The 23,982-nt window shown below is 48.1% G+C and overlaps 1 protein-coding gene across 2 annotated transcripts in view; it reads left to right on the top strand.

Moving 5' to 3' along the window:
- Positions 1 to 23,982, top strand: part of LOC140410676 (macoilin-like) — a 179,095-nt gene that overhangs the window by 82,946 nt on the left and 72,167 nt on the right. For both annotated transcript variants that reach the window (XM_072499062.1, XM_072499061.1), the window contains one exon: positions 11,594 to 11,720. In XM_072499062.1, the coding sequence (XP_072355163.1) occupies positions 11,594 to 11,720 (127 nt within the window). The remainder of the gene's footprint in view (positions 1 to 11,593; positions 11,721 to 23,982) is intronic.

The following is a 23,982-nucleotide window of genomic DNA, read 5'->3' as shown; positions in this document are numbered from 1 at the left end:
GTGTTTGCTCACATGCCAGATCCTAGGGCTAACCATTGAGGATCTATTAGCCCCAACAGAGACATCCTCATCCAGTAGACCATGTCCAGGAGGGATGAGCAACCATATAGGCCTCCTCTCAGAATCCCTCGTGATATTGAGAGAAAAGGAGGGAAGAGCCTGATGGGAGGCCAAAGGCAACTCTGACTGAGAGAGGGTATTGACCTTGGCCGGACATGCAATGGAGATGGGATGGCACCTGTGACATGAGTGAGCGTTAAGTGCCAGAGAAGGTGTAGGACCGGCTGCTTCCAGGCCCAGGAGCCAATGGAGAAGGGGAGGTGCTGTTGTTAAGTGGAATCAACACCAACCTGAGTCTCTGTCTGTCTCTCCCTCTCTCTCTAATCCCTCGCAGCTAACTGAGTGATATTGGTATGAGGCCAGTGGAGTTGGCTATTCTTCTTATTACAGTGCTGGAGGAGCATAGTCACCAATAGCAATGAGTGGCAGCATCCATTGATGACCCAGTGCCAGGAGGCCAGTGGTCTGAGGGCAGGTTCAGGGGATGGAGGCCACAACAGCCGAACGGGGGGCATGAAGGTGCAGAAGGAGCCAGAGGATACACAAGAACTGAGTCTCCTTCATGGACCTGTCAGACAGGATGCGCCTTAGGAGACTCCGCCTCACAGGGAGACCGTGTGATACCTGTGCCACATTCTTTCCAACTTGACGCCTCATGGAAGCAGAGGACACCCCCTCCCTGTGGCTCTGATATCTATGGCAACGCTCAATGTTTAAGCAATGGGGTAATTCTAGGCCTAAATGGACCTATGTAATATTTTACAGACAGTCGCCCATGACTGCATCTGTGAGGTGACAGATCCATTCTATGCAAGGGCTTCGGACTTCATTCATTTTGAGCAGGACCACGCCTATCAGGGTGAGAGGGCTACAGGATATGGTACCATAGCTGAGTTGCCACAGGTGCTTGGGGCAATCAATTGCACTCAAGTCTCTCGATGCACCCTATGGCATCAGGTAGTCCCATTCATCAACAGGTAGGGCTCCACTCCCTCAATGTCATCTAAATGAGATGCATGTTTGTGCCCATTTTCCAGGGAGCATGCATGACAGCTTTATACTCGGACAATCTCAAATTTTTGAGGGTGATCCCAGGCTGCAAGCAAGGCTTGTAAGGGACAAAGGATATCCCCTGAGTCCTTGGCTGATGACGACAGTGCTGAGGCCTGAGACCGAAGCAGGGCCCAATACAACGAGTCTCACATTGTCACCCAGTCAGTGCTAGAGTGGTGCATCGGCCTCCTCAAAATGCACTTCCGCTGCCTTGACAGATCAGGTGGAAGCCTTCAATACCGTACTCAGAGTGTCGCCTGCATCGTGATGGTTTGCTATGCCTTACAGAACCAGGTTCTGCAGCAGGGTGATGACCATACTGATGAAGACCCAGAGGAGCATCTGGGGCGAAATTCTCCAACCCCCCGCCGGGTCGGAGAATCGCCGGGGGCTGGCTTGAATCCCGCCCCCGCCGGTTGCCGAAGTCTCCGGCACCGGATATTCGGCGGGGGCGGGAATCGCGCCGCCCCGGTTGGCGGGCCCCCCCGCTCGATTCTCCAGCCCGGATGGGCTGAAGTCCCGCCGCTAAAATGCCTGTCCCGCCGGCGCAAATTAAATCACCTACCTTACCGGCGGGACAAGGCGACGCGGGCGGGTTCCGGGGTCCTGGGGGGGGCGCGGGGCGATCTGGCCCCGGGGGGTGCCCCCACGGTGGCCTGGCCCGCGATCGGGGCCCACCAATCCGCGGGCGGGCCTGTGCCGTGGGGGCACCCTTTCCCTTCCGCCTCCGCCACGGCCTCCACCATGGCGGAGGCAGAAGAGACTCCCTCCACTGCGCATGCGCGGGAATGCTGTCAGCGTCCGCTATTGCTCCCGCGCATGCGCCGCCCGGAGATGTCATTTCCGCGCCAGCTGGCGGGACACCAAAGGCCTATTCCGCCAGCTGGCGGAATTCGTCTGGCGCCAGCCTAGCCCCTCAATGTTGGGGCTCAACCCCCAAAGATGCGGAGCATTCTGCACCTTTGGGGCGGCGCGATGCCCGTCTGATTTGCGCCGTTTTGGGCGCCAGTCGGCGGACATCGCGCCGTTTCCGGAGAATTTCGCCCCATATTTCCTTGGGTGAGAAGGAAGTCCTAGAGGGAGTAGAGGAAGAGGCTGATGAGGTGTCAGAGGATGGAAGCCAGGCGGGGGCGAGGGTTTACATGGGCATGAAGGCTATGGATGCTCTTATTGCTTCCTGCTCCATGCAATAGGAGCAGCATGCTCTTCAACAGCTCAACAAGTACCCCACACCCCCAGTTCGTCATGGGATGAGATGTGCAGAAACCTTTGTCATCGAGTTGCTGGGGGTGAGGAGTCATTGAGTGCCTGCTGACCAGTCAATCTAGGAGGGTGATGATCACTCACACTGTAGAATGGTCTCTGATGCTCCTCAGCTATTGCTTATGTCTGACTCCTGTCTCTGCTGCCAGCATGCTGACCCCCTCCTCCCAGCTCATGAGCGACTGAGGTTTGGCCCTAGGTTCCTCTGTCCCTTAGCACTAGAGGAGTATATGAAGTGAGGGTTAAGGGTTCAATGATACATGCCTGGGTTCTTTTACCGTTCATGAAACATTTGCTATAACAGACTACCTGACATCGACTGTCTGTGAGAAGATCTTTGTCCAGATGGGGAGAAGTGCTATGCCACTGGGAGGAGGGTTAACAAATATGGAGCCTAAAGGTTGTGAAGACCAATAGAATTTAAGACAGTGGCATGTGCACAGTTTACAAGTTACACAGACCCCCAACTATTTTTGCCTAACTTCACCTGTGCCAACGCTGTGCCTCTACAATTCTGTGGTATTTTTAAAGGCTTGCAGACCACAAAGCTACAAACAAGAGCTTTATTGGAAAGGTGTTTACTCTACAGGCTGTAAAGATAGACTGCCCGGTTGCCAGCACAAACGGTCAATGTCATCATCAATACATCACGTGGTTGGACTCTTAAAGTGACCTTGTTCCAACTAGGAACAAACATGAATTCACAGCACTGTTTTTGGCGTATTTTGGACGTTGTCTGTAGTTGTCGATGCTGTGTTTACAGGTTGACTCAGCGTTGACGTGTCCTCAACTGGTTACTGTCTTCCACAGTTGTTTCTGATATTGTCAGTTTCTCAGGAATGTCTACGTCTTCACTTGGCACAGTTTGCTGTGGACGTTTGGTTGACTCTGTCTCTGGCAAACTAGTTCTAGTTGCTCAAAGTTGGCCAGCATGTCTTCTCCACATTACAATGTCCCCAGTTTGAACAGTGTAGGAGATCGGTCCTGTCTGTGCGAAAACGATGGCAGGTATCTACTTCTCACTGGTGGCATCGTTTCTTGCCAATTCTTCCTGGCCTTTCTGAAAAACATGTTCAACCCTATTCTCGTATCGCAAAACCTGACTTTGTTGATTCCTCTCAACAGTTTCTCTTATCTTGGGCAGCTTCAGAAAATCAAATGCTGTGTGTAACTGACTTTTTACCATGAGCAATGCCAGAGATCTTTGGGTTGTCGAATGCATTGAATTCCTGTATGTCATCAGGAATTGGCTTCATCATTTTGACAATGAATTTTTCTCACGAGTTACCTTCAATTAATGCTTCATTGGCTGAACAAACCTTTCAGCCAGCCCATTTGTGGCAGGTGTAGTGTTGGGTGTTCTGATGTACAGATGAACCGACACGGTTGTATTTGGTACAACGCTGTTTTATTTCAACTTGTTATTTACAGTTCTGTCTTTATACTCTGCACGTGGTGACTCCCTGTGTGTGATGTTAATCAGGTCCTGTCCTTGTCCTGGTCTCCAGATCTACTGGCCACCAGGTGTCGTGTTTCTTCTCTTATACTGTCTCTGTCCTTGTCTATGATTGGTTGTCGTGTTGATTTGTCTGTTGGTGTGTCTATCATGATATGTGTGTTTGAATATCATGACATCCCCCCTTTTTTTACAAAATTATGTGCCTACGTGGTTATAAATACGAATGTGTCGTGAGTGCATCTAAAAGTGTGTGTGCGTGATATTTACAGCAGGTGCATGTGGCGTAACTATATACATGGGGCGATGTCGGGTGTGTCATGCTAACGAGGTTGTACCATAACAAAACAGGAAGACGAAAAACTTTGAAGTGTGGTCCGGTCAAACGAGATCTGGAATGATAAAACAGTAACATGTTACAATACAATAGTGTTTCAACTTTAACGTGTGAACAGTCTCATAAGTCCAATCTAGTAGGTGTGCGACAAATTCGGGTTGACCGTCTCAAGGGTGGGTCGAGAACCACCGGCTGAGGTGCGAGCCTGGCCACAGGTGGCGATGGAAGGGGCATGATCTGTAGCAGCTCCACGAAGTCATCCTCGGGAACCAGTGGAGGACCCGGCGTGTGTGCACTGTTCGGTTGCGAGCGTGGAAGTCGGCGAAGGGCTCGCCGATTGCAGCGACGCACTGATCCATCCGGCATGCGTTTCAGGAACGAGCGGGGAGCCACACGTCGGAGAACTTCGGCAGGTGCTGACCAGCCACCATTTGGCAGATGAACGCGGACTTTATCCCCGGAGGACAGGGGGGAAAGATCAGTCGCCCTTGTATCGTATAGACTCTTCTGGCGATCACGCTGCAGTTGCATCTTGTGCAGTACCTTAGCATGGTCCGTTGTTGGTGTCAGGATGGAAGGCACAGTTGTCCTGAGGGTGCGACCCATCAGTAGCTGTGCTGGCGAGAGACCCGTGGCTAGCGGGGCCGATCGATAGGCCAGCAGGGCGAGGTGAAAGTCCGATCCGGCAGCAGCAGCCTTGCAGAGGAGCCGCTTGGCAATGTGAATGCCCTTTTCCGCCTTTCCATTTGTCTGTGGATGTAGAGGGCTGGATGTTACGTGTGTGAAACCATATGATGCGGCAAAGGACGACCATTCACAGCTGGCGAAACAGGGCCCATTGTCCGACATGACAGTCATCGGAATGCCGTGGCGAGCAGGTGTCTTTGCAGGCCCTGATGACTGCAGACGACGTCAGATCGTGTAGGGGTATGACTTCTGGGTAATTGGAGAAGTAGTCTATGATGATAATATAGTCCATGCCAAGCGCGTGAAATAGGTCGACACCCACCTTCGCCCAGGAGGACGTCACCAGTTCATGGGGCAGAAGCGTCTCAGGAGGTTGCGCCGGCTGAAACCTCTGGCAGGTTGTGCAATTGAGTACCATGTTGGCAATATCGTCATTAATGCCCAGCCAATATACCGCCTCTCGGGCCCTCCGTCTGCACTCCCAAGTGGCCTTCGTGTATTTGATTGAGAATCATCTGGCACATACTGTGCGGAATGACGATCCTGTCTAGCTTCATAAGGATCCCATCAATGGTGGTTAGGTCATCTCGCACATTATAGAACTGCGGGCACTGCCCTTTGAGTCAACCTTCCGTCATGTGGCGCATCGCTCGCTGTAGAAGGGGGTCAGCCGCTGTCTCTGCGCGTATGCGGGCCAGACTGGGGTCGTTAGCCGGCAGATTTGCCGCTGTCAAAGCCACGTGTGCCTCAACTTGACATACAAACCCCCCCGCATCAGGTGGTGTACTCACTGCTCGGGATAGGGTATCCGCCACGATGAGGTCCTTCCCTGGAGTGTAGATCAGTTGGAAATCATACCTCCTGAGTTTAAGTAAGATGCGCTGGAGGCGAGGGGTCATGTTGTTCAGGTCCTTGTTTATTATGTTGACCAGGGGGCGGTGGTCAGTTTCGACCGTGAATCGTGGAAGACCATATACATAATCGTGGAACTTGTCCAAACCAGTTAGCAAGCCCAGGCATTCTTTTTCAATTTGCGCGTAGCGCTGTTCCGTAGGGGTCTTGGCCCGTGATGCATAGGCAACCGGGGCCCATGACGACGTGTTATCTTTCTGCAGGAGCACTGCTCCAATACCAGATTGGCTGGCACCAGTTGAGATTTTGGTGGGACGAGACGTGTCGAAGAACGCCAACACTGGTGCCGTGGCCAGTTTGTGTTTGAGCTTCTCCCATTCCAGCTGGTGTGTATGTTGCCACTGGAAATCTGTAGATTTCTTTACGAGATGGCGCAGAGCCGTTGTGAGGGAAGCAAGGTTGGGAATGAATTTCCCGAGGAAGTTCACCATGCCCAGGAAGCGTAGGACAGCTTTCTTGTCGGCCGGCCGCGGCATGGCTGTGATGGCGCTTACCTTGTCCGCATCGGGACCGACCCCTGATCGGGAGATGTGGTCCCCCAGGAACTTCAATTCGGTCTGGCCAAAGGCACACTTGGCCAGGCGCAGGCCATTGTTTCGTATGCGGGCGAAAACGCGTTGGAGACGATGTATGTGCTCCTGCGGAGTGGTGGACCAGATGATGATATCGTCCACATATACGCGTACCCCTTCGATGCCTTCCATCATCTGCTCCATTATTCTGTGGAAGACCTCGGATGCCGAGATGATGCCAAATGGCATCCGGTTGTAGCAGAATCTGCCGAAAGGGGTGTTAAAAGTACATAGCTTTCGGCTGGACGGGCCCAGTTGGATCTGCCAAAATCCTTTGGAAGCATCCAGTTTCGTGAATATTTTGGCTTGGGCCATCTCACTGGTGATTTCCTCTCGTTTAGGTATGGGATAGTGTTCCGCATAATGTTATTATTTAGGTCTTTAGGGTCTATACAGATGCGGAGCTCGCCAGAGGGCTTCTTGACACCATGGAGCTGACCCATGGCGTGGGCTCCGTGACCCTGGATAGGACCCCTTGGTCCTGGAGATCCTGCAGCTGCAACTTGAGGCGGTCTTTAAGTGGCGCAGGAACCCAGCGAGGTGCGTGAACGACCGGGATGGCGTCCGGTTTGAGGCGAATTTTGTATGTGTATGGCAGTGTCCCCATGCCTTCAAATACCTCCTGGTTGTGAGCAAGGAGGGATTGGAGATTTGCGTTGAAGTCAGCATCCAGGAAGTCGGATGTGTCGTCTGGAGAGAGAGACATAATTCGCTGTACAAGGTGAAGAGCCTTGCATGCCTGTGCGCCCAGCAAGGAATCTTTCGATGAGCCAACAATTTCAAAGGGGACTGTGGCCGTGTGCGTTTTGTGTGTCACCTGGAGCTGGCAAGATCCCATGGCCGGGATGATGTTCCCGTTATAGTCAACCATCTTGCACCGGGATGGCTGGATAGGTGGTTTGACCTTCATGGCATGGAATGCTGAATATGCTATGAGGTTGGCGGATGCGCCAGTGTCCAGGCGGAAAGTGATCTGCGATCGGTTGACCGTCAGGGTGACACTCCATTCATCGGCCGGATTGATGGTGTTGACCCTGTTCACATCAATGACTGAAACCCGGAAGGCATCTTGGTCATCTGTGTCATTTGGCTGGATGTCCTGATGTACGGGCTGGACGGTCCTGACGTGTCTGCGAGGCTGTCGGAGATGTGTAGGATCCATCGGTTGAACCGCTCGACAGTAGGCAGCGTAGTGGCCCATCTTGCCACATCGTAGGCATTGTCGGTTTTTAGCAGGACATCGCCCTTTTAAATGTACAGCTCCACAGTTGCCGCACGTCATGACGTCATGGCGTTCGTTACGCCACTGCGCATGCGCAGTTCGGTCTTGCATCAGGCACGCCTGCGCAGTGCGTCCCTCGATGTTGCCGTTGGTTTGGGCGCGCACAAGCGCGGGAGACCGCGAAAAGCGCGGGAAACGGCCGCCCTCGTCCGGGCCGCGGGCCGGGAGATAATCAATTGCCTGGATGCGTTCGGCCTCATGGGCGGCCTGGCTTGCCGATTCGACGGCTAGGGACCCCCTCCGTGCCCACTCGGTCGCCTGAAATTGGGCAAAACGGCTGGTTGCATTTTCATGGAGGACACAAGCTTCCACCGCAGACGCTAAGGTCAGGCCTTTAATTTTAAGAAGCTGCTGGCGTAGGCCACTGGAGGCACCACCAAAAACAATCTGGTCCCGGATCATGGACTCTGAGGTGTTGCCGTAACCGCAGGACTGCGCGAGTATGCGGAGGTGCGTCAGAAAGGGTTGAAAGAGCTCATCCTTACCTTGCAGGCGTTGCTGAAAGATATACCTTTCAAAACTTTAATTCACTTCAACGTTAAAGTGCTGGTCTAGCTTGAGGAGGACCGTGTCATACTTGGATTGGTTCTCGCCTTCCGCGAACACCAGTGAGTTGAATACATCGATGGTGTGCTGACCTGCGGTGGTGAGGAGCATCGCAATCTTTGTTTCGTCCGAGGCACTCTGTTTCTCGTTGGCTCGCATGTACAGTTCAAATCGCTGCTTGAAGAGCTTCCAATTGGTGCCAAGGTTCCCAGCGACTTGCAACGGCTGCGGTTTGTTGGTGATGTCCATATCTCAGGATGGCAGGTGTGCCGGCAGGTATTGATCCACTCCTGTACCATGTAGTGTTGGGTGTTCTGATGTACAGATGAACCAACACGGTTGTATTTGGTACAACGCTGTTTTATTTCAACTTGTTATTTACAGTTCTGTCTTGATACTCTGCACGTGGTGACTCTCTGAGTGTGTTGTTAATCAGGTCCTGTCCTTGTCCTGGTCTCCAGATGGACTGACCACCAGGTGTCGTGTTTCTTCTCTTATACTGTCTCTGTCCTTGTCTATGATTGGTTGTCGTGTTGATTTGTCTGTTGGTGTGTCTATCATGATATGTGTGTTTGAATATCATGACAGCAGGATGATAAGGAGTGGATCAGATGTGTTGGATTCAGTTCTCCTTTAGATATTTGTGAATTCTTGCGGAATGAATTGTGGCTCATTGCCATTAGCATGTTGTTCAAGGTAACAGAATCTTGAAAAAGTTTCAGTCAAGCTTTCTATTGTTCTATCTGAGGGTGTAATCTACATAATGCGACTTCAAGTCATTTTGAGTGCGCTTCTACCACAATGAAAAACATTCCTCTTTTGAATGGCCTGGCATAATCTATATGAACTCTTTGCCATGGGCCCTCTGGCCATTCCCATGGATTTAACGGCATCAGTAGTGTTAGGTTTTGAACCTTTGCACCAGCTGAACACATCCCTGCCTTCTCGATTTCCCTATTGAGCCCTGGTCACCAAAAATAGTTTCTGGCCATCTCCTTCATCCTTACTACCCCACCATGACTACATGAAGTTGGTTTAGGACAAGTTTCCTTGACAATGATGGAATGATGACCCTCATACCCCAGAGGAGATAATGGATAGTTAGAGTTTTCTGGTAACAATTGGCTTCAACTTCAGGTTTGTTTCCTTGCCATAAAGCACCATGTCCATACTTTTTGAAAGTAGGGTTTTTTTTCTGGTATGCTTCTTAACTTGTCCTGCAGTTCCAGGAGTGTTTTTGACTTCTTTGAAATAGAAACAATTACCACTCAAACTATTCATTGATGACTAGTTAGGTAAAGGCAATCTAGATAGTCCATCGGCGGTCTCATGGAGATTTGATTGATGATATTTTATCGTGTATGTATGTACTGACAACAGCAGTGCCCATCTCTGCATTCGGCTCGCTGTTAGAAATGGAATACCAGTGTGCTGCCCAATTATAGTTGTCAGTGGTTGATAATCTGTTAGTAAAGTAAATTTCATTCCAGAGATGTATTGGTAAAAACATTTGATTCCAAAAATGATGCCTCGATCATCCTTCCCCATCTGCGCATAGTTAATTCTGCTTTGTTCAAGGATACAAACTTGGTTTCTCTTCACCATTGGGTATTATGTGAGAGACCACTGCTCCCCCCCATACGGTGATACCTCGCAAGCCAACTGCAATGGCAACTTTACATCAAAGTGTGTCAGGACTTCTGATTTTAGTAATGCCTCTTTCACTTGTACGAAGGCCTTCTCGCACTGTCCTGTTTTGACACAATAAGTTGTGTAAGGCTTGAGAATAGTTAGATTTAGGACAAACTTTCCATTATAGTTTAATAAGCCCAAAAACGATCAAAGTTGATTTATGTTTTGAGGCGCAGGTCTCTCAGTTATGGCTTTTACTTTTCAAGGCGATTTGTGCAGTTCCTTTACATATATGACGTGCTCCAGGTATTCAATAGAACATTTGAAGAATTTACATTGATCCTTCTGTACTCAGAGTCCATACACTTCAAGGCCGGGATTCTCCGAGCCCGCGACGGCTCAGAGAATCGGAGATGACACCGAGATGGCCCGCGACACCATCCAGGCCTTCCCCACCACATCATACAGTGCAAACCTCCTAGGTCCATAATTAATGAGGGTGGGCCTGGAGGATTTGGTGTGTTTTCCTGCTGCCCATTATGTTCCCACTCCTGCTTCGGATGGGAGAATTCCGCCCACTGTGTTGCACAGGCCAGAATTTGGAACCAGTCTTAAAGAGGTACTTTCCTGCACATACTCAGATCATTGATTCCTATAGTTGGATATTCAGCTTCTCGACCCTCAAGAGGTGCATGGTGGGAATCAGCTTGGTGGTTGAAGGTTGAAGGAAGAGGATCAATGGGAGGAGCTATAGGGCAGGGAACCCCAAGCAGCTGCAGTTGGGGCTTTTAGCAGACGACACCGGGGGAGGGTTGCTCACAGGCATCTTTACTAAATCCAGAGGTTTTACAGGCCCTGAGTCAGTTACCTCCAATTTTCCTAGGCGCAGAGCATCTGGAATCTACACTTTTCCAGCTCTGTGCAAGCTCCTGTAATCACATGTGCAACTCACTGACCCAGCTGATTACACATTCTCTGTGCTGGTCAAAGTGATATGTATGGATTCAGTACCTCTGGAACTCAGGTAAGCCATTTTATTCTTTAAGAAAGCCAACAAAGAAGTGACAATGATGAGTAATTTTTGTGCTTCAATCTAATTCCAAGTTTCAACAGGTCATAGCTGCTCCCTTTGCCAGATCCAACTATTAGATTGCATTCCTCATGGCTGCCAGCTGTCAGCAAGAAAGGTCTGTAGTCTTTAGTGCCATTACAAGACTCCCACAGGAACAAGCTGTCACTGAGTGCACCTTAGTAGCAATGAGAGTATGCTCCCCGCACCCCCCTCTCCTCAATCAATCAGCAGTCTTCATGAATAGTATATCATCATGCCAATGTTCAACTGGTGACTGATTATTGCCAAGGTTGTGCGGGTCTGTGCCCAGTTTCCTGGCAGCTGCCATGATGCATATAAACTGTGCCAGTCCACCATTGTTTCATTGTTTGACCTGACACAATAAGATAGAGGCTAGTTGCTTGGAGATGGTGCTATCTTCCGTACACATGGTCCACAGCACTTCTGCTAATCCACACCCACAAAGAGATATAACTAATCCATGGGACCACATGATAGAGCATGTTACTGAGTTGTTCACTCAATGGTCCAGGTACTAATTCAGAGGCAATGAGAGAGTGGGAAAGCTTGTTTGAGGTTAGGCTGAGTTGCATTACAGAGCAGATCTGGCTTCAGTTGTACCAGTGTACTCCTGCCAAAGGTATAGTGGAAGGTATGCAGGAATGGATGTCTATTCTCAGGGCCCGGCTGTTCTGATATAATGTTTATTTTTCCTTCACAGGCTTTTTCCATACTTTTTGTATGTGCAGCATTTACCTCAGATGTGTTCTGTTTTATCTTCGTACCATTGCACTGGCTATTCTTTGCAGCCAGTACATATGTATGGATTCAGTACCTCTGGAACTCAGGTAAGCCAGTTTATTCTTTAAAAAAGTCACCAAAGAAGTGAACAAATGTACTTTTCCCCAAATGACAATAAACACCATTGCTGTCTACAGAAAACTAACTTTATTTCACTCAAATTTATACTACCCTTTTTTGAACTCTGCAAAATTAAATTTTTACATGAACAATTTAGTGTTGTTACAAGGTTCAAATAAAATGAGTATGTTAAAATACAGTATTCAAACTGGATAAATTTAAATTGCACAGAGCTCAGCTGTACTGCAAGATTTTTATTCAGTTAATTCAGGGAAACACAATGGATTTAGGGAGCAATACAATCCTCTTCGACTTTTAAACAACGTATGGAAATCACTAAGATTTCGCTAGTAGGTCTGTCTTGGATGATTACCAGAATAATCACACAAATTGTTTTTTATTTTGTCTTTCAGTAAACAACTTTGATTTAGCATATTAAACGTTTTTGTCCAGGAACCTTTTTAAAAGTTGTGAGAAAGTGTTTTATCTAAAAAAAAAACCTTAATTGAATGTCGAAATGATTTCAAATCCCTTCCATAGAAAAGTGGGTTCAAAAGTCTGTTACTGTGGAAACTATAATGTCAAACTTGCATCTCTGATGAATACTCAACCTGCCGCCGCCATTCTCATCACCTGGAACCTCACACCCGCCTTAATCATTTCTTCTCACTCCAGAAATAGTTCAGAAATACCCACCACAGATATCCACAATTTGAAGTAGGACTGGGAAGCACAGTAAAGGTGGCTATGAGCAAGGGACGTGGCACAGGAAGAGCAGGAAACAGCTGTCCACAGAAGTGGTTCTATTGCTCTGACAAACTTGTGATGTATAGAGATAGAACATAGAACATAGAAAATACAGCACAGAACAGGCCCTTCGGCCCACGATGTTGTGCCGAACCTTTGTCCTAGATTAATCATAGATTATCATTGAATTTACAGTGCAGAAGGAGGCCATTCGGCCCCCCGAGTCCGCACCGGCTCCCGGAAAGAGCACCCCACCCAAACTCAACACCTTCACCCAACACCAAGGTCAATTTGGACATTAAGGGCAATTTATCATTGGCCAATTCACCTAACCTGCACATCTTTGGATTGTGGGAGGAAACCGGAGCACCCGGAGGAAACCCACGCAGACACGGGGAGGACGTGCAGACTCCGCACAGTCAGTGACCCAAGCCGGAATCGAACCTGGGACCCTGGAGCTGTGAAGCAATTGTGCTATCCAGTCTTGTGGTGCAGAGATAGTGTTTAACTGTTTAAGTGCTGTGACTGTAAAAGACACAAGCAAACAGTTTTTCTTGTAGGTTTAGAAATAAAAGAGAATAGCATTTATTGTACTTAATACCTGGGGCGTCATTCTCCGCCGGCGGGAGTCTCCGTTCTGCCGGCGCTCGGGGGTTTCCCGACGGCGTGGGGGTGCCCCACAATGGGAAACCCCATTGACCGGCCGGTGTTACGGAGACTCCCGCCGGCCGGTCGGCGCAGAAATGTGGCGGGGCGGGTAGGCGAATTTCGCCCCTGATCTAAGTAATAATAAAAAAGCTCTGACTTTCACTCAGACATGCATTGAGGGGTACACACACACATGTGCACACATACTGGCTCGCACAAATACACACGCACACACACGCACAAATGAAATTCAATTGTATACGAATCCTGTAGATGGTTTTAGACTGGGCTCAATGATGTTTACGGATTGTGCATCGAGACGATTTAGAAATGTTGATGGATGGTTTCTAGCTTTTCCCCTGGTGTCAGTAGCTATTGGGTTAACATTTAAGATGCTGCATGTGGCATGCGACTGGTCAACAAAAACAGGCAGGGTATAAATTTGCAGAACAGCTGGAGATAGAGAATGTCAACTTACAGTCTGGTTGCACTCTGACTGACTGGCCAGGAAAAAAGCAGTGTCTGAAAACAGTAAGATGGTTAGCTTGCTCTTCACATGATCTCCTGTCATGAACTGGCCAGTTATCCAAACATGGTCATAGCATGCTGATTCCAGCCCATTGTTAAAAATGATTAAATTAGTGAAGTTCTCTTCTCAATAGGAGTCCAAGAGATTGAATTTAATGGTTTGGCCCACACCCAGCTGAATACACAGGCTACGTCTGGATGTTTTGTGAATGGTTCAGGAAATGAGTCATTCACACCTGCTGATTATCTCGAGTGGGCCTCTTCTAGAGAGCCTGACGCCTTTGTAATGTGCAGGGTCCAGCCATGTGAATGATTGGCCATGCTGTTGTTCAGTCTTTTTAAATTGATTCAGTGGTTTCAAACCACTCAATAAAGTCATACGAACAAGGAGCAGGAGTAGGCCATTCAACCCCTCGAGCCTGTTTCGCCATTTAGTAAGATAATGGTTAGTCTGATAGTGACCTTAAATCTGCATCCTGCCTACTCCCGAAAACCAATCACCCCCTTGTTTACCAAGAATCCATCCACCTCTGCTTTAAAAATATTCAAAGATTCTACTTCCACCACCTTTACATGAAGAGAGTTGCAAAGACTCCCGACCTTCTGAGTGAAAACATTTCACCTCATCTCTGTTTCAATGGGTGACCTCTTATATTTAAACAGTGACCCCTAATTCTAGATTCCCCACAAGAGGAAACATCCTCTCCACATCCACCCTGTCAAGACCCCTCAGGATCTTCCAAGCCATTTTCAATACAAAACAATAGTTTTATAACACTCATGAAAAGCCCTGGAATACCTTATTCAACAAGGTGCAACCTATTAAAGGATTTCTACATGAAACCAATATCATGAAAGTGGAAGTTCCCAACAGTTCAGTGATTTCTGCTTGATTACAGTTGGGACAGAATTTCAGCAGCATACCCAATGGAGAAGCATAGAATCATTGAAAGCAATTAAAGGATTTTTGCATTTAACTTCAAAGGTTACATGCTAAAAGCATTTGGTTATCATATTAAATTAATAATCCCAAGGCCCAGATGACGATCCATTCACTGAGTAAAATTCCATAACAGCAAGGATAATTAAATTCAGTTGATAAATAAATCTGGAAAAAAATGCTAGCATCAATAATGGTTACCATGGAACTACTGGATTGTAATAAAAACTTGTTTGGTTCTCTAATGTCCTTCAAGTAAGGAAATTTGTAGGCCTCACAGGCCTGGCCTACATGTGCCCCCAGACCTACAGCAATGGCTGGGACTTTCAGCTCCTGATCACATCAGTCGGGTTCGGGGATAGGAGGGGAAAATATCATGAGAACAGCCAAATTCCGTTTTATGTCGACATAAACATGTGATGCGATTTTCCAGACATTCAATATCGGGAATATCATTTGCATCAATCAACATGTCATTATCAGGCTCCTACACCTGAATCATACCCCCTTCCCCGCCATCAGGAAAACTGTTAATGGTGACGTGATGACAATGGCGTGAAACCTGATTGGTTTCCCAAGGCATGCACCTGGTGAGCAGACTTCCCAGGGGAACTCAGGGGGAGAAAGTCATGCCGGGGTGTTGCCCGGGTAGTGCAAGGGGGCATTTCAAAGACTGCCCCAGCACACCTCCAGGCACTTCTCTGGCATTTCCCCTGACACTGCCAGGACGTGGCCACCTGGCACTACCCTGGCACTGCACAGCATCGTCCCCAGTACTGCCCCAGCACTGCCTTGGCACTACCCCTTGGTACTGCCCATGTAGACCCTTGGTTGTGCCGGGGTGCAGTGTCAGGGGGCAGTGCCAGAGGCAGTGCTGAGATGCATGCAGGGGGAGGTTCCAGGTGAAATCCTTTGTGCTGGGGAGGCCTGTAAAATGACAGCCCAATCCTAAAGATACTAAGTTGCTGGTGGAGTGGGTGAATCAGAGGTCACCCCGCCAGCGATATGCCATAGGATCCGCTCCTTGATTTTTTTTTCCCTGAGTGCTGGACTATCCGGTGGAGAAAGCCGCTGATGTGTTGGGTGTTCTGGATCCGTGGAACACATACAGGCCACCAACACTTAAAATAGTGCAACACTATTTTATTAAGTTAGAAACTGTTGAACATACTTTCACTGTGGGTTAACACGATGTTAGATTAAACTAAAGACATATGCCTGTCCGAACCAGTCTATGCACTTAGCACATGGTGAGGATCTGTGCTGTAAGCTGTAAGCTCTGTCCTTGTAGGAGGCTGCATCTCGAATGAGCGGGAACTCTGATGCCCCCTGTCTTTATAGTGAGTGTGCTCTAACTGGTGATTGGCTGCGGTGTTGTGTGTGTTGATTGGTCTTGCTGTGTGTCTATCAGTGTGTGTTTATCTGCACCATGATATACTGGTGTATATCATGACATCCCCCCTTTTCTAAAAGAATGTATGTGTGTGGCAATAAATAATGTGTGGTGAGAATGTTCCTAACTATGTGTGGGGTGCGAAGACATATTTATAGGACTACGTACATGAGAACTAAGCTATTTACATGGGAAGGTGCCTGGTGCAGAAGAGCAGTATGCAACAAGAAGAACGAGATCAACACTATATACAAACCAGGGAAATGATCAAACAAAGCAACAAAACAATTTAGAGAGTCTATAAGTCCGCAAAGTTCATAAATTAAGTCTCTTGAGGTGGGCGACGAATTCTGGTTGAACGCCTCAAGGGTGGGTCGAGAGCCGCCGGTTCAGGAGCGGGCTGGACTGCGTCAGAGTCAGGGGGAGGCAGAGTGACAGGGAGCTCTGCATAGTCCGTGGCAGGGTCAGCAGGAGGGTGAGGCGACAGTGGAGGATCACGTGGCGAGCGTGGAACGAGACGAAGGGCGTGTCGATTGCGGTGCAGAATAGAGCCATCCGATAGACGAACCAGGAACGGGCGGGGGGGCCACCTGCCGAAGGACAACAGCGGTCGCAGACCAGCCCCTATCCGGAAGATGGACGCGGACGTTGTCATCTGGAGCCAGAGCAGGGAGATCAGCTGCACGGGAGTCATGAGCCGCCTTGTGCTGTGCACGAGACATCTGCATCCGGCGAAGGACCGGAACGTGGTTGAGGTCAGGGACATGGATGGACGGCACCGTCGTCCTCAGGGTACGACTCATGAGTAACTGGGCTGGCGACAGGCCAGTGGACAGCGGGGCGGAGCGATAGGCCAGCAAGACAAGGTGGAAATCGGACCCAGCATTGAAAGCCTTGCATAGGAGCCGTTTGACTATATGCACCTCCTTCTCCGCTTTGCCGTTGGATTGGGGGTACAGCGGACTGGATGTCACATAGGCAAAATTGTACCACCTGGCAAAGTTGGACCATTCCTGGCTGGCGAAGCAGGGGCCATTGTCCGACATAACCGTGAGCGGGATGCCGTGTCGAGCAAATGTTTCTTTACATGCACTAATGACTGCAGACTAGATTATGTCGTGCAACCGTATCACCTCCGGGTAATTTGAAAAGTAGTCCACGATCAGGACATAGTCTCTCCCCAGCGTGTGGAACAGGTCAATGCCCACCTTGGTCCATGGTGGCGTGACCAACTCATGGGGCTGCTGGGTCTCACGTGGTTGGGCCGGCTGGAAGCGCTGACAAGTGGGGCAGTTGAGCACTGTGTTGGCTATGTCCTCATTAATGCCGGACCAGTACACTGCCTCTCGGACCCGTCGGCGGCACTTTTCCACGCCAAGGTGGCCCTTGTGTAGTTGTTCCAGGACAAGTTGGCGCATGCTATGCAGGATGACAATGCGGTCCAGTTTTAGAAGAACCCCGTCTACTACCGCTTGATCATCTCTGATATTATAGAACTGAGGGCATTGGCCCTTGAGCCACCCGTCCGTTAGGTGGCGCATGACACGCTGTAGCAAAGGGTCAGCTGCCATCTCGCGGCGAATTTGGACGAGGCGTTCATCCGTGGCAGGTAGATTGGAGGCCGCGAATGCCACACGGGCGTCAACCTGGCAGACAAATCCCGCTGGGTCACATGGAGTGTTGACTGCCCTGGAGAGAACGTCAGCAATGATGAGGTCTTTGCCTGGGGTGTATACCAGCTAGAAGTCGTATCGACAGAGCTTGAGAAGAATACACTGGAGGCGAGGCGTCATATCGTTCAAGTCTTTCTGTATTATATTGACCAGCAGGCAATGGTCGGTCTCGATGGTGAATTGAGGAAGTCCGTAGACATAATCGTGAAACTTAACCACACCGGTCAGAAGACCCAGGCACTCCTTTTCTATCTGCTTGTAGCGCTGCTCCGTGGGCGTCATCGCATGTGACGCATATGCAACGGGGGCCCATGATGAGGTCTCATCACGTTGAAGGAGCACTGCCCCAATGCCGGATTGACTGGCATCGGTCGAAAGCGGAGCATTGTGGAAGGGCAGAGCATGAAGTGTCCAACCCACTAATCTCATTTGAATGTATACTAACAGCAGTTTTGCATGCCCTTACCTGCGCTGGGAGCAAACCTCGTTATCGTCACCAGCGAGGGATTGCAGCATGGCGCCCGAATTGATGGCAGGCTCGAATCTCGCTTTTCACTTGATTCTCTGTTCGATCGCAATTTACATTTCTGGTGTCAGGAGTTAGAGAATCCACCCCAATGTCTCAGGTTGAATTTCAGCCAGAATTGCAACAATGGGATAGAGGGCAAATTGAAAATGAGGGGCGGGATTCTCCAATAATGGGGCTATGTTCCCAAGCCGGCGTGAAAAGCAGTGCCAACGGCTCTGGCACCAACGGTCCCCGATAATGAGGAATGCTCCCCTTCCTAGGGGGCTTGGTTGGCGCCGGAGTGGTCTGCGCAGCTCCAGCCAGCACGGAACAGCCCGCGCGAATTCGCGCATGCGCGGAAGGGCCGGCATATTTCCGCGCATGCACGCTACGGCCGGCGTATTTCCGCACATTCGCGCCCCGCGCCGGCCCCCGGGCAATATAGTGGAGCCCTACAGAAGCCCGGCGTGGAGTAAAATAGGCCCCCACGGAACCAGCCCGCCCGCCGATTGGAAGGTCCCGATCGTGGGCCAGGCCACCCGGGGTCGGATCCCCCCGCCTCCCTCCAGAAAAGCCCCTGCAGAGACACCTTGCAGGTTCTGCCGTGTGGGACCTGAGTAACCCACGCCGGCGGGACTCGGCCAAATTCGGCTTTGGATCCAGTAATCAAATTGACATGCTTATGACAAAACTAGCAGATTAGAAACCAATGAAATAATCTAAATCAGGGATTGAGAGCAAATGCAGAATTACATTTCACAATAGTCACTGTAATATTAGGGTTGAAAGAATTCATGTGTGGGACTGTGAAAAAAGTACCATCTCTATGATGATCTAACAGATACATGACCAAGCGTCAAGAGAGAGAATGCTTCTAGATATATAGAGAATAGGAGAAGGAGTAGGCCAATCAACCCATCAAACCTAATCCGCCACTCAATACGGTCACGGCTGATCCTCTATGTCAGCAGCATACTCCCACACTCTGCCCATACCCCTCTAGCAATCTATTTCCATCTTAAATATATTTGGTGACTTGGCCTCCACAGCCTTCTGTGGTGGAGAATTCAACAGGCTCACCACACTCTGAGTGAAGAAATTTCTCCTCGTCTCAGTCCTAAAAGGTCTACCTCATATCCTGAGACTGTGACCCCTTGTTCCAGATCCCCCCAGCCAGTGGAAACATCATCCCTGCATCCAGTCTGTCCAACCCCATCAGGATTGTATATGTTTCAATTAGATCCCCTCTCAGTCTTCCAAATTCCAGTGAATACAGACCTAGTCAATTCAATCTCTCCTCATATGACAATCTTGCCATCCCAGGAATCAGTCTGGTGAACCTTTACTGTGGCAACTATATCCTTTATTGGATAAGGAGATCAAATGTCACACAATACTCCAAGGCCCTGTATAGTTGCAGTAAGATATCCTTGCTTCTGTACTCAAGGCGTCTTGCAATGAAGGCCAACATAGGTAGCACAGTGGCTAGCACTGTTGTTTCACAGCGCCAGGGTCCCAGGTTCGAATCTCGGCTTGGGTCACTGTCTATGTGGAGTCTGCATGTTCTTCCCATCTGTGCATGGGTTTCCTCCGGGAGCTCCGGTTTCCTCCCACAAGTCCCGAAAGACGTGCTGTCAGGTAAATTGGACATTCTGAATTCTTCTTCTTTGTACTCGAACAGGCACTAGAATGTGGCGACTAGGGGCTTTTCACAGTAACTACATTGCAGTGTTGATGTAAGCCTACTTGTGTCAATAAAGATTATTACTATTATTTGCCTTCCTAACTGCTTGCTGTATCTGCATGCTTGCTTTCACTGACTAGCATACAAAGACACCCAGGTCCCTTTGTACATCAACATTTCCCAATCTATCACCATTTAAATAATACTCAGCCATTCTGTGTCTTTGTCCAAAGTGAATAACCTCACATTTATCGACATTGTATTACATCTGCCATGTATGTCCATTCATTCAACTTGTCTAAATCACCTTGAAGCCGTTTAACATCCTCCTGACCACTCACATTCCCACCAAGTTTCATGTCCTCAGTGAACTTGGAAATATTACTTTTGGTTCCCTCATCCAAATCTTTGATGTGTATTGTGAATAGCTGGGATTCAAACATTGATCGCTACGGGACCGCAGGAGTCACCATCTGCCACTTTGAAAAAAATCCATTTATTCCTACTCTCTGCTTCCTATTTGCTAACCAATTCTCAATCCTCAATCCCATGTGCTTTAATTTTGCACACTAATCTTTTAATGAGGAACTTTATCAAAAACTTTCTGAAAATCCAAATACATCACATCCACTGATTCACCCTTATCTATTCTACCTGTTATGTCCTCAAAAAACTCCGGTCGGTTTATCAAACATGATTTCTCATTTATAAATCCATATTGACTTTGTCTAATCCAGTTGATATTTTCTTAGTTTTTATTGGACCCTTTATAATGGACTCTAACATTTTCCATAATACTGATGTCAGATTAACCCTATTATTTTCCTCCATTCTTTCTAAAATAGTGAAGTTTCATTTGCCACCCTTCAATCTGCTGGGACTGTTCCAGAATCAACAGAATTTTTTCAAGATGACAACCAAAGAATCCACTATTTCCATGGCCACCTCCTTTAGTACCCTAGGCTGTAGATTGCCAGGTGCTGGGGATTTATCGGCTTTCAGTCCCATTAATTTTTCCAGCACTATTTTTCAAGTAATACTAATTTCCTTCAATTCCTCCTTCTCACTAGATCCTTCATTCCTCAACATTTCTGGGAAGTTATTTGTGTCTTCCTCCATGAAGACAGAAATAAAGTTGTTGCTTTATTGCTCTGCCATTTCCTTGCTCTCTATTATAAATTCTCCTGTTTCAGATGTAAGGGACCCACATTTGTCTTCACTAATCTATTTATTTTTATATACTTATAAAAACTTTTACAGCTCACTTTACTATTACTTGCAAGTTTACTATCACAATATATTTTTCCCCTCTTCATCAATCTCTTTGTCCTTCTTTGCTGAATATTGAACTCCCAATCCTCAGGCTTGCTACTTTTCCTAGCAACTATCTGTGACTCCTCTCTGCAGCTAATACTATCTTTAATTCATTTTGTAAGCTTAGGCAGGGTAACACCGATAGTCATGTATATATGTATATATATCTGTTAAATCCAATAAACCAGTTATTGATTATAAATACCAATATCTCAGCAGTTATTCCTCAGCCAGTCACACCCAGCATGCAAGAGTCTCACAGAACGTTATTTGGGTTTAAACCATGGAAAGGAAAAACAAACTGCACAACGAAACTCAGGTTCCCTCCTATGTGTTAAACTGACTGACTCCAAGAATAATGTCAACCGCCATTGCAATGAATAACAAAGAGCTCCAGCTTTCATTTGCGGAATAAATAATAAATGGAGTACCCTCTCTGGGTCAGTGAAATCAATTAAAAATATGAAATATATGAAAGCTGTATGTTGAATTGCATATACCTATCTTCCTACATATATCATATATATTTAATAGGTATATGTTTGTATACATGCATGTGATTGTTATATAGATCTTGAAATCTGTTTCATCCTTTCTATATATGTATATAAAGGTAATGTAATTTACACACACACTCATATATGTATACACACACTTAGAGCAGGCTAAAAGATCATGGGTGAGATTCTCAGTTGCCCTGTGCCGATACCGTAATCGGCGATCTGGTGGAAAATCCCTGTTTACGACCGATTGGGGGTGGCGCCTGTTTTTGGATGCTCCACCCCCTCCAAAATGCCGTCATTGAGGAGTACGCCACATGCCGTTGGGACGGCCTCGGGACGTTGTCTGAAGGCCCTCCCCCGATGATCCGCCCCCGATAGACCGAGTTCCCGACGGCGTGGGCCACGTGTGCTCTGAGTTTTTGTGAACCCAGCGTGGTGGCTGCAGACTGTGTCCAGCGTGACCACAGTCGGGCGGGAGCCATGCTGCTGGCCAGGAAGGTTCAGGCAAGGGCTAAGGCGATTGGTGGTTGGGGGGGGGGGGGGGGGGGGGAGGGGGGTGGTGGTGAGTGAGTGTCCAGGGGGTCACTATCTGGCAGGTCAGATCCACATGCGGCTGGCGCCATGTTGTACAGAGCGACTGCTGCATGTCATTTCTGTGCGCATGCGTACCGGCAATTCTCCAGGTGTTTATATCGGGAAGGCCATGCATTTTACGTGGCGCAGCAGCTAGCCCCTCACCGGTCAGAGGGTCGGTACTGGAGCCTCACTGTTTTTTTGTCGTAAAACCAGACACTTCCTCCAGACATAACCTTAAAATCGGAGAATCTAGCCCCCTATATGTCTTTGCACTATTACGGGTTCAGGAGAAGGTTCTCACATTGAAGAAGAATTCTGCTGCAATTTACAAAAGTATGATACCCGCTGGACTGACCATGGAAAATTATTAATATGTTTGCTGAAGATGGTGGTATATTCAGGGAGAATTTCCTCAGGCTGTTGGGAGTAGTTTTGAAGGCTGGAGTTCTGGGAAAATTGGAAAGAAAGCCAATGGGGACATTATGCTGATATCTTCACACTTCCTTCTGTCTTTCATTTGTCCTCAACCCATGCAGCAGTAATGGGAAGGCAATTAAAGTATTTAAGGACACAATTGAGATATTTTATGCCTTCAGTGACTATTTGTCAATAGCCGATGCGTTGTACACACCATCTGGATCAGGGTAGTTGATGGGAGGCTCAGTGGGGAGTCATTGTAGCCAACGACTGACAAGCACTCAACATTGTAAAGTGAGAAAGTGGCAAGCCTTCGGCCAACCATACACATGCAATGCCAGGAGCATTGAGGCTGCGAGTAATGAGAGTGTTTTTGGTAAGGAAACTGATGGTAGCTCCTGCAGGAGTTTTTGATAACTCTGTGGGGCTACAGACCTTTCATGTCTCCCTCCCATTTTCTTCAGAAGCAGCTTCTCCAAGTCACCACAGCGCAAGTTTCTATGCAGCCACATGGGAAGAGCTGTCGGTGGCCCTTCAAATCCTGAGTGCTCAATCGTGATCCCGACTCCTCATCCTGCCCGCCATCGCTAATTCAACAGTGGTCCTGGAAGCAGTCTTCCAATTGGGCACCATATGGAAAGTTCAACAGGAAGGCCCATTTTTCACGTGTCCAGGTTTCTGGATCAGAAATCACCCTGTCATTGATGCAAAAGCTAAGGCTGCAAGGTTCCTCTCTTGGGCCTTTGTGTCCTCTCAGTTGAGAACAAACCTTAATTGAGATAAGGCTAAACAAGAAAAGGAAAATAGGGTAGATGGCAATGACAACATCCAAAGAAGTAATTTTGACCTTGATTTCTAAAAAAAACGTATTTATAAAATAAAGAAAATTGCAGTTTTTAATCAAAGCGTCCAAATATAATTTTTGATACAATACAGACACTCCTAAGTTTAGTAGTAGCCTTGATTGGCTTATTTAGTATTTGCCAAAGCTAATAAGGAAACTATTGAAATAACGGAATTGATCAACATTGAACCCTCTTTTATTGGACCAATGTCTCGCTCCCTAAGGACATCTCAGAAACTTCCAATATTGGGTTAGGCTGCATTTTAAGAATTGGGGGACCACATAAAAGAGGTAGTAGGCTCCTCACATACACTATTCCAATTCTCTTCTCGCATCTAGTGGTGCACTAAGGCAGATTTTCATCTGTTTCCATAACTAATTATTCCTGGAACAGTCCACTAGAGGCTTATATAGCTTGAGAAGCACCACTCCATATCAAGCATGGCTGACAGGAGTCTCTTCCTCTCTTACCGC

Source organism: Scyliorhinus torazame, chromosome 4 (assembly GCF_047496885.1).
Source record: "Scyliorhinus torazame isolate Kashiwa2021f chromosome 4, sScyTor2.1, whole genome shotgun sequence".
NCBI classification, from domain to species: domain Eukaryota; kingdom Metazoa; phylum Chordata; class Chondrichthyes; order Carcharhiniformes; family Scyliorhinidae; genus Scyliorhinus; species Scyliorhinus torazame.
Note: the sequence above shows the minus strand (reverse complement) of the source record. Positions and strands in the feature narration are given on the sequence as shown.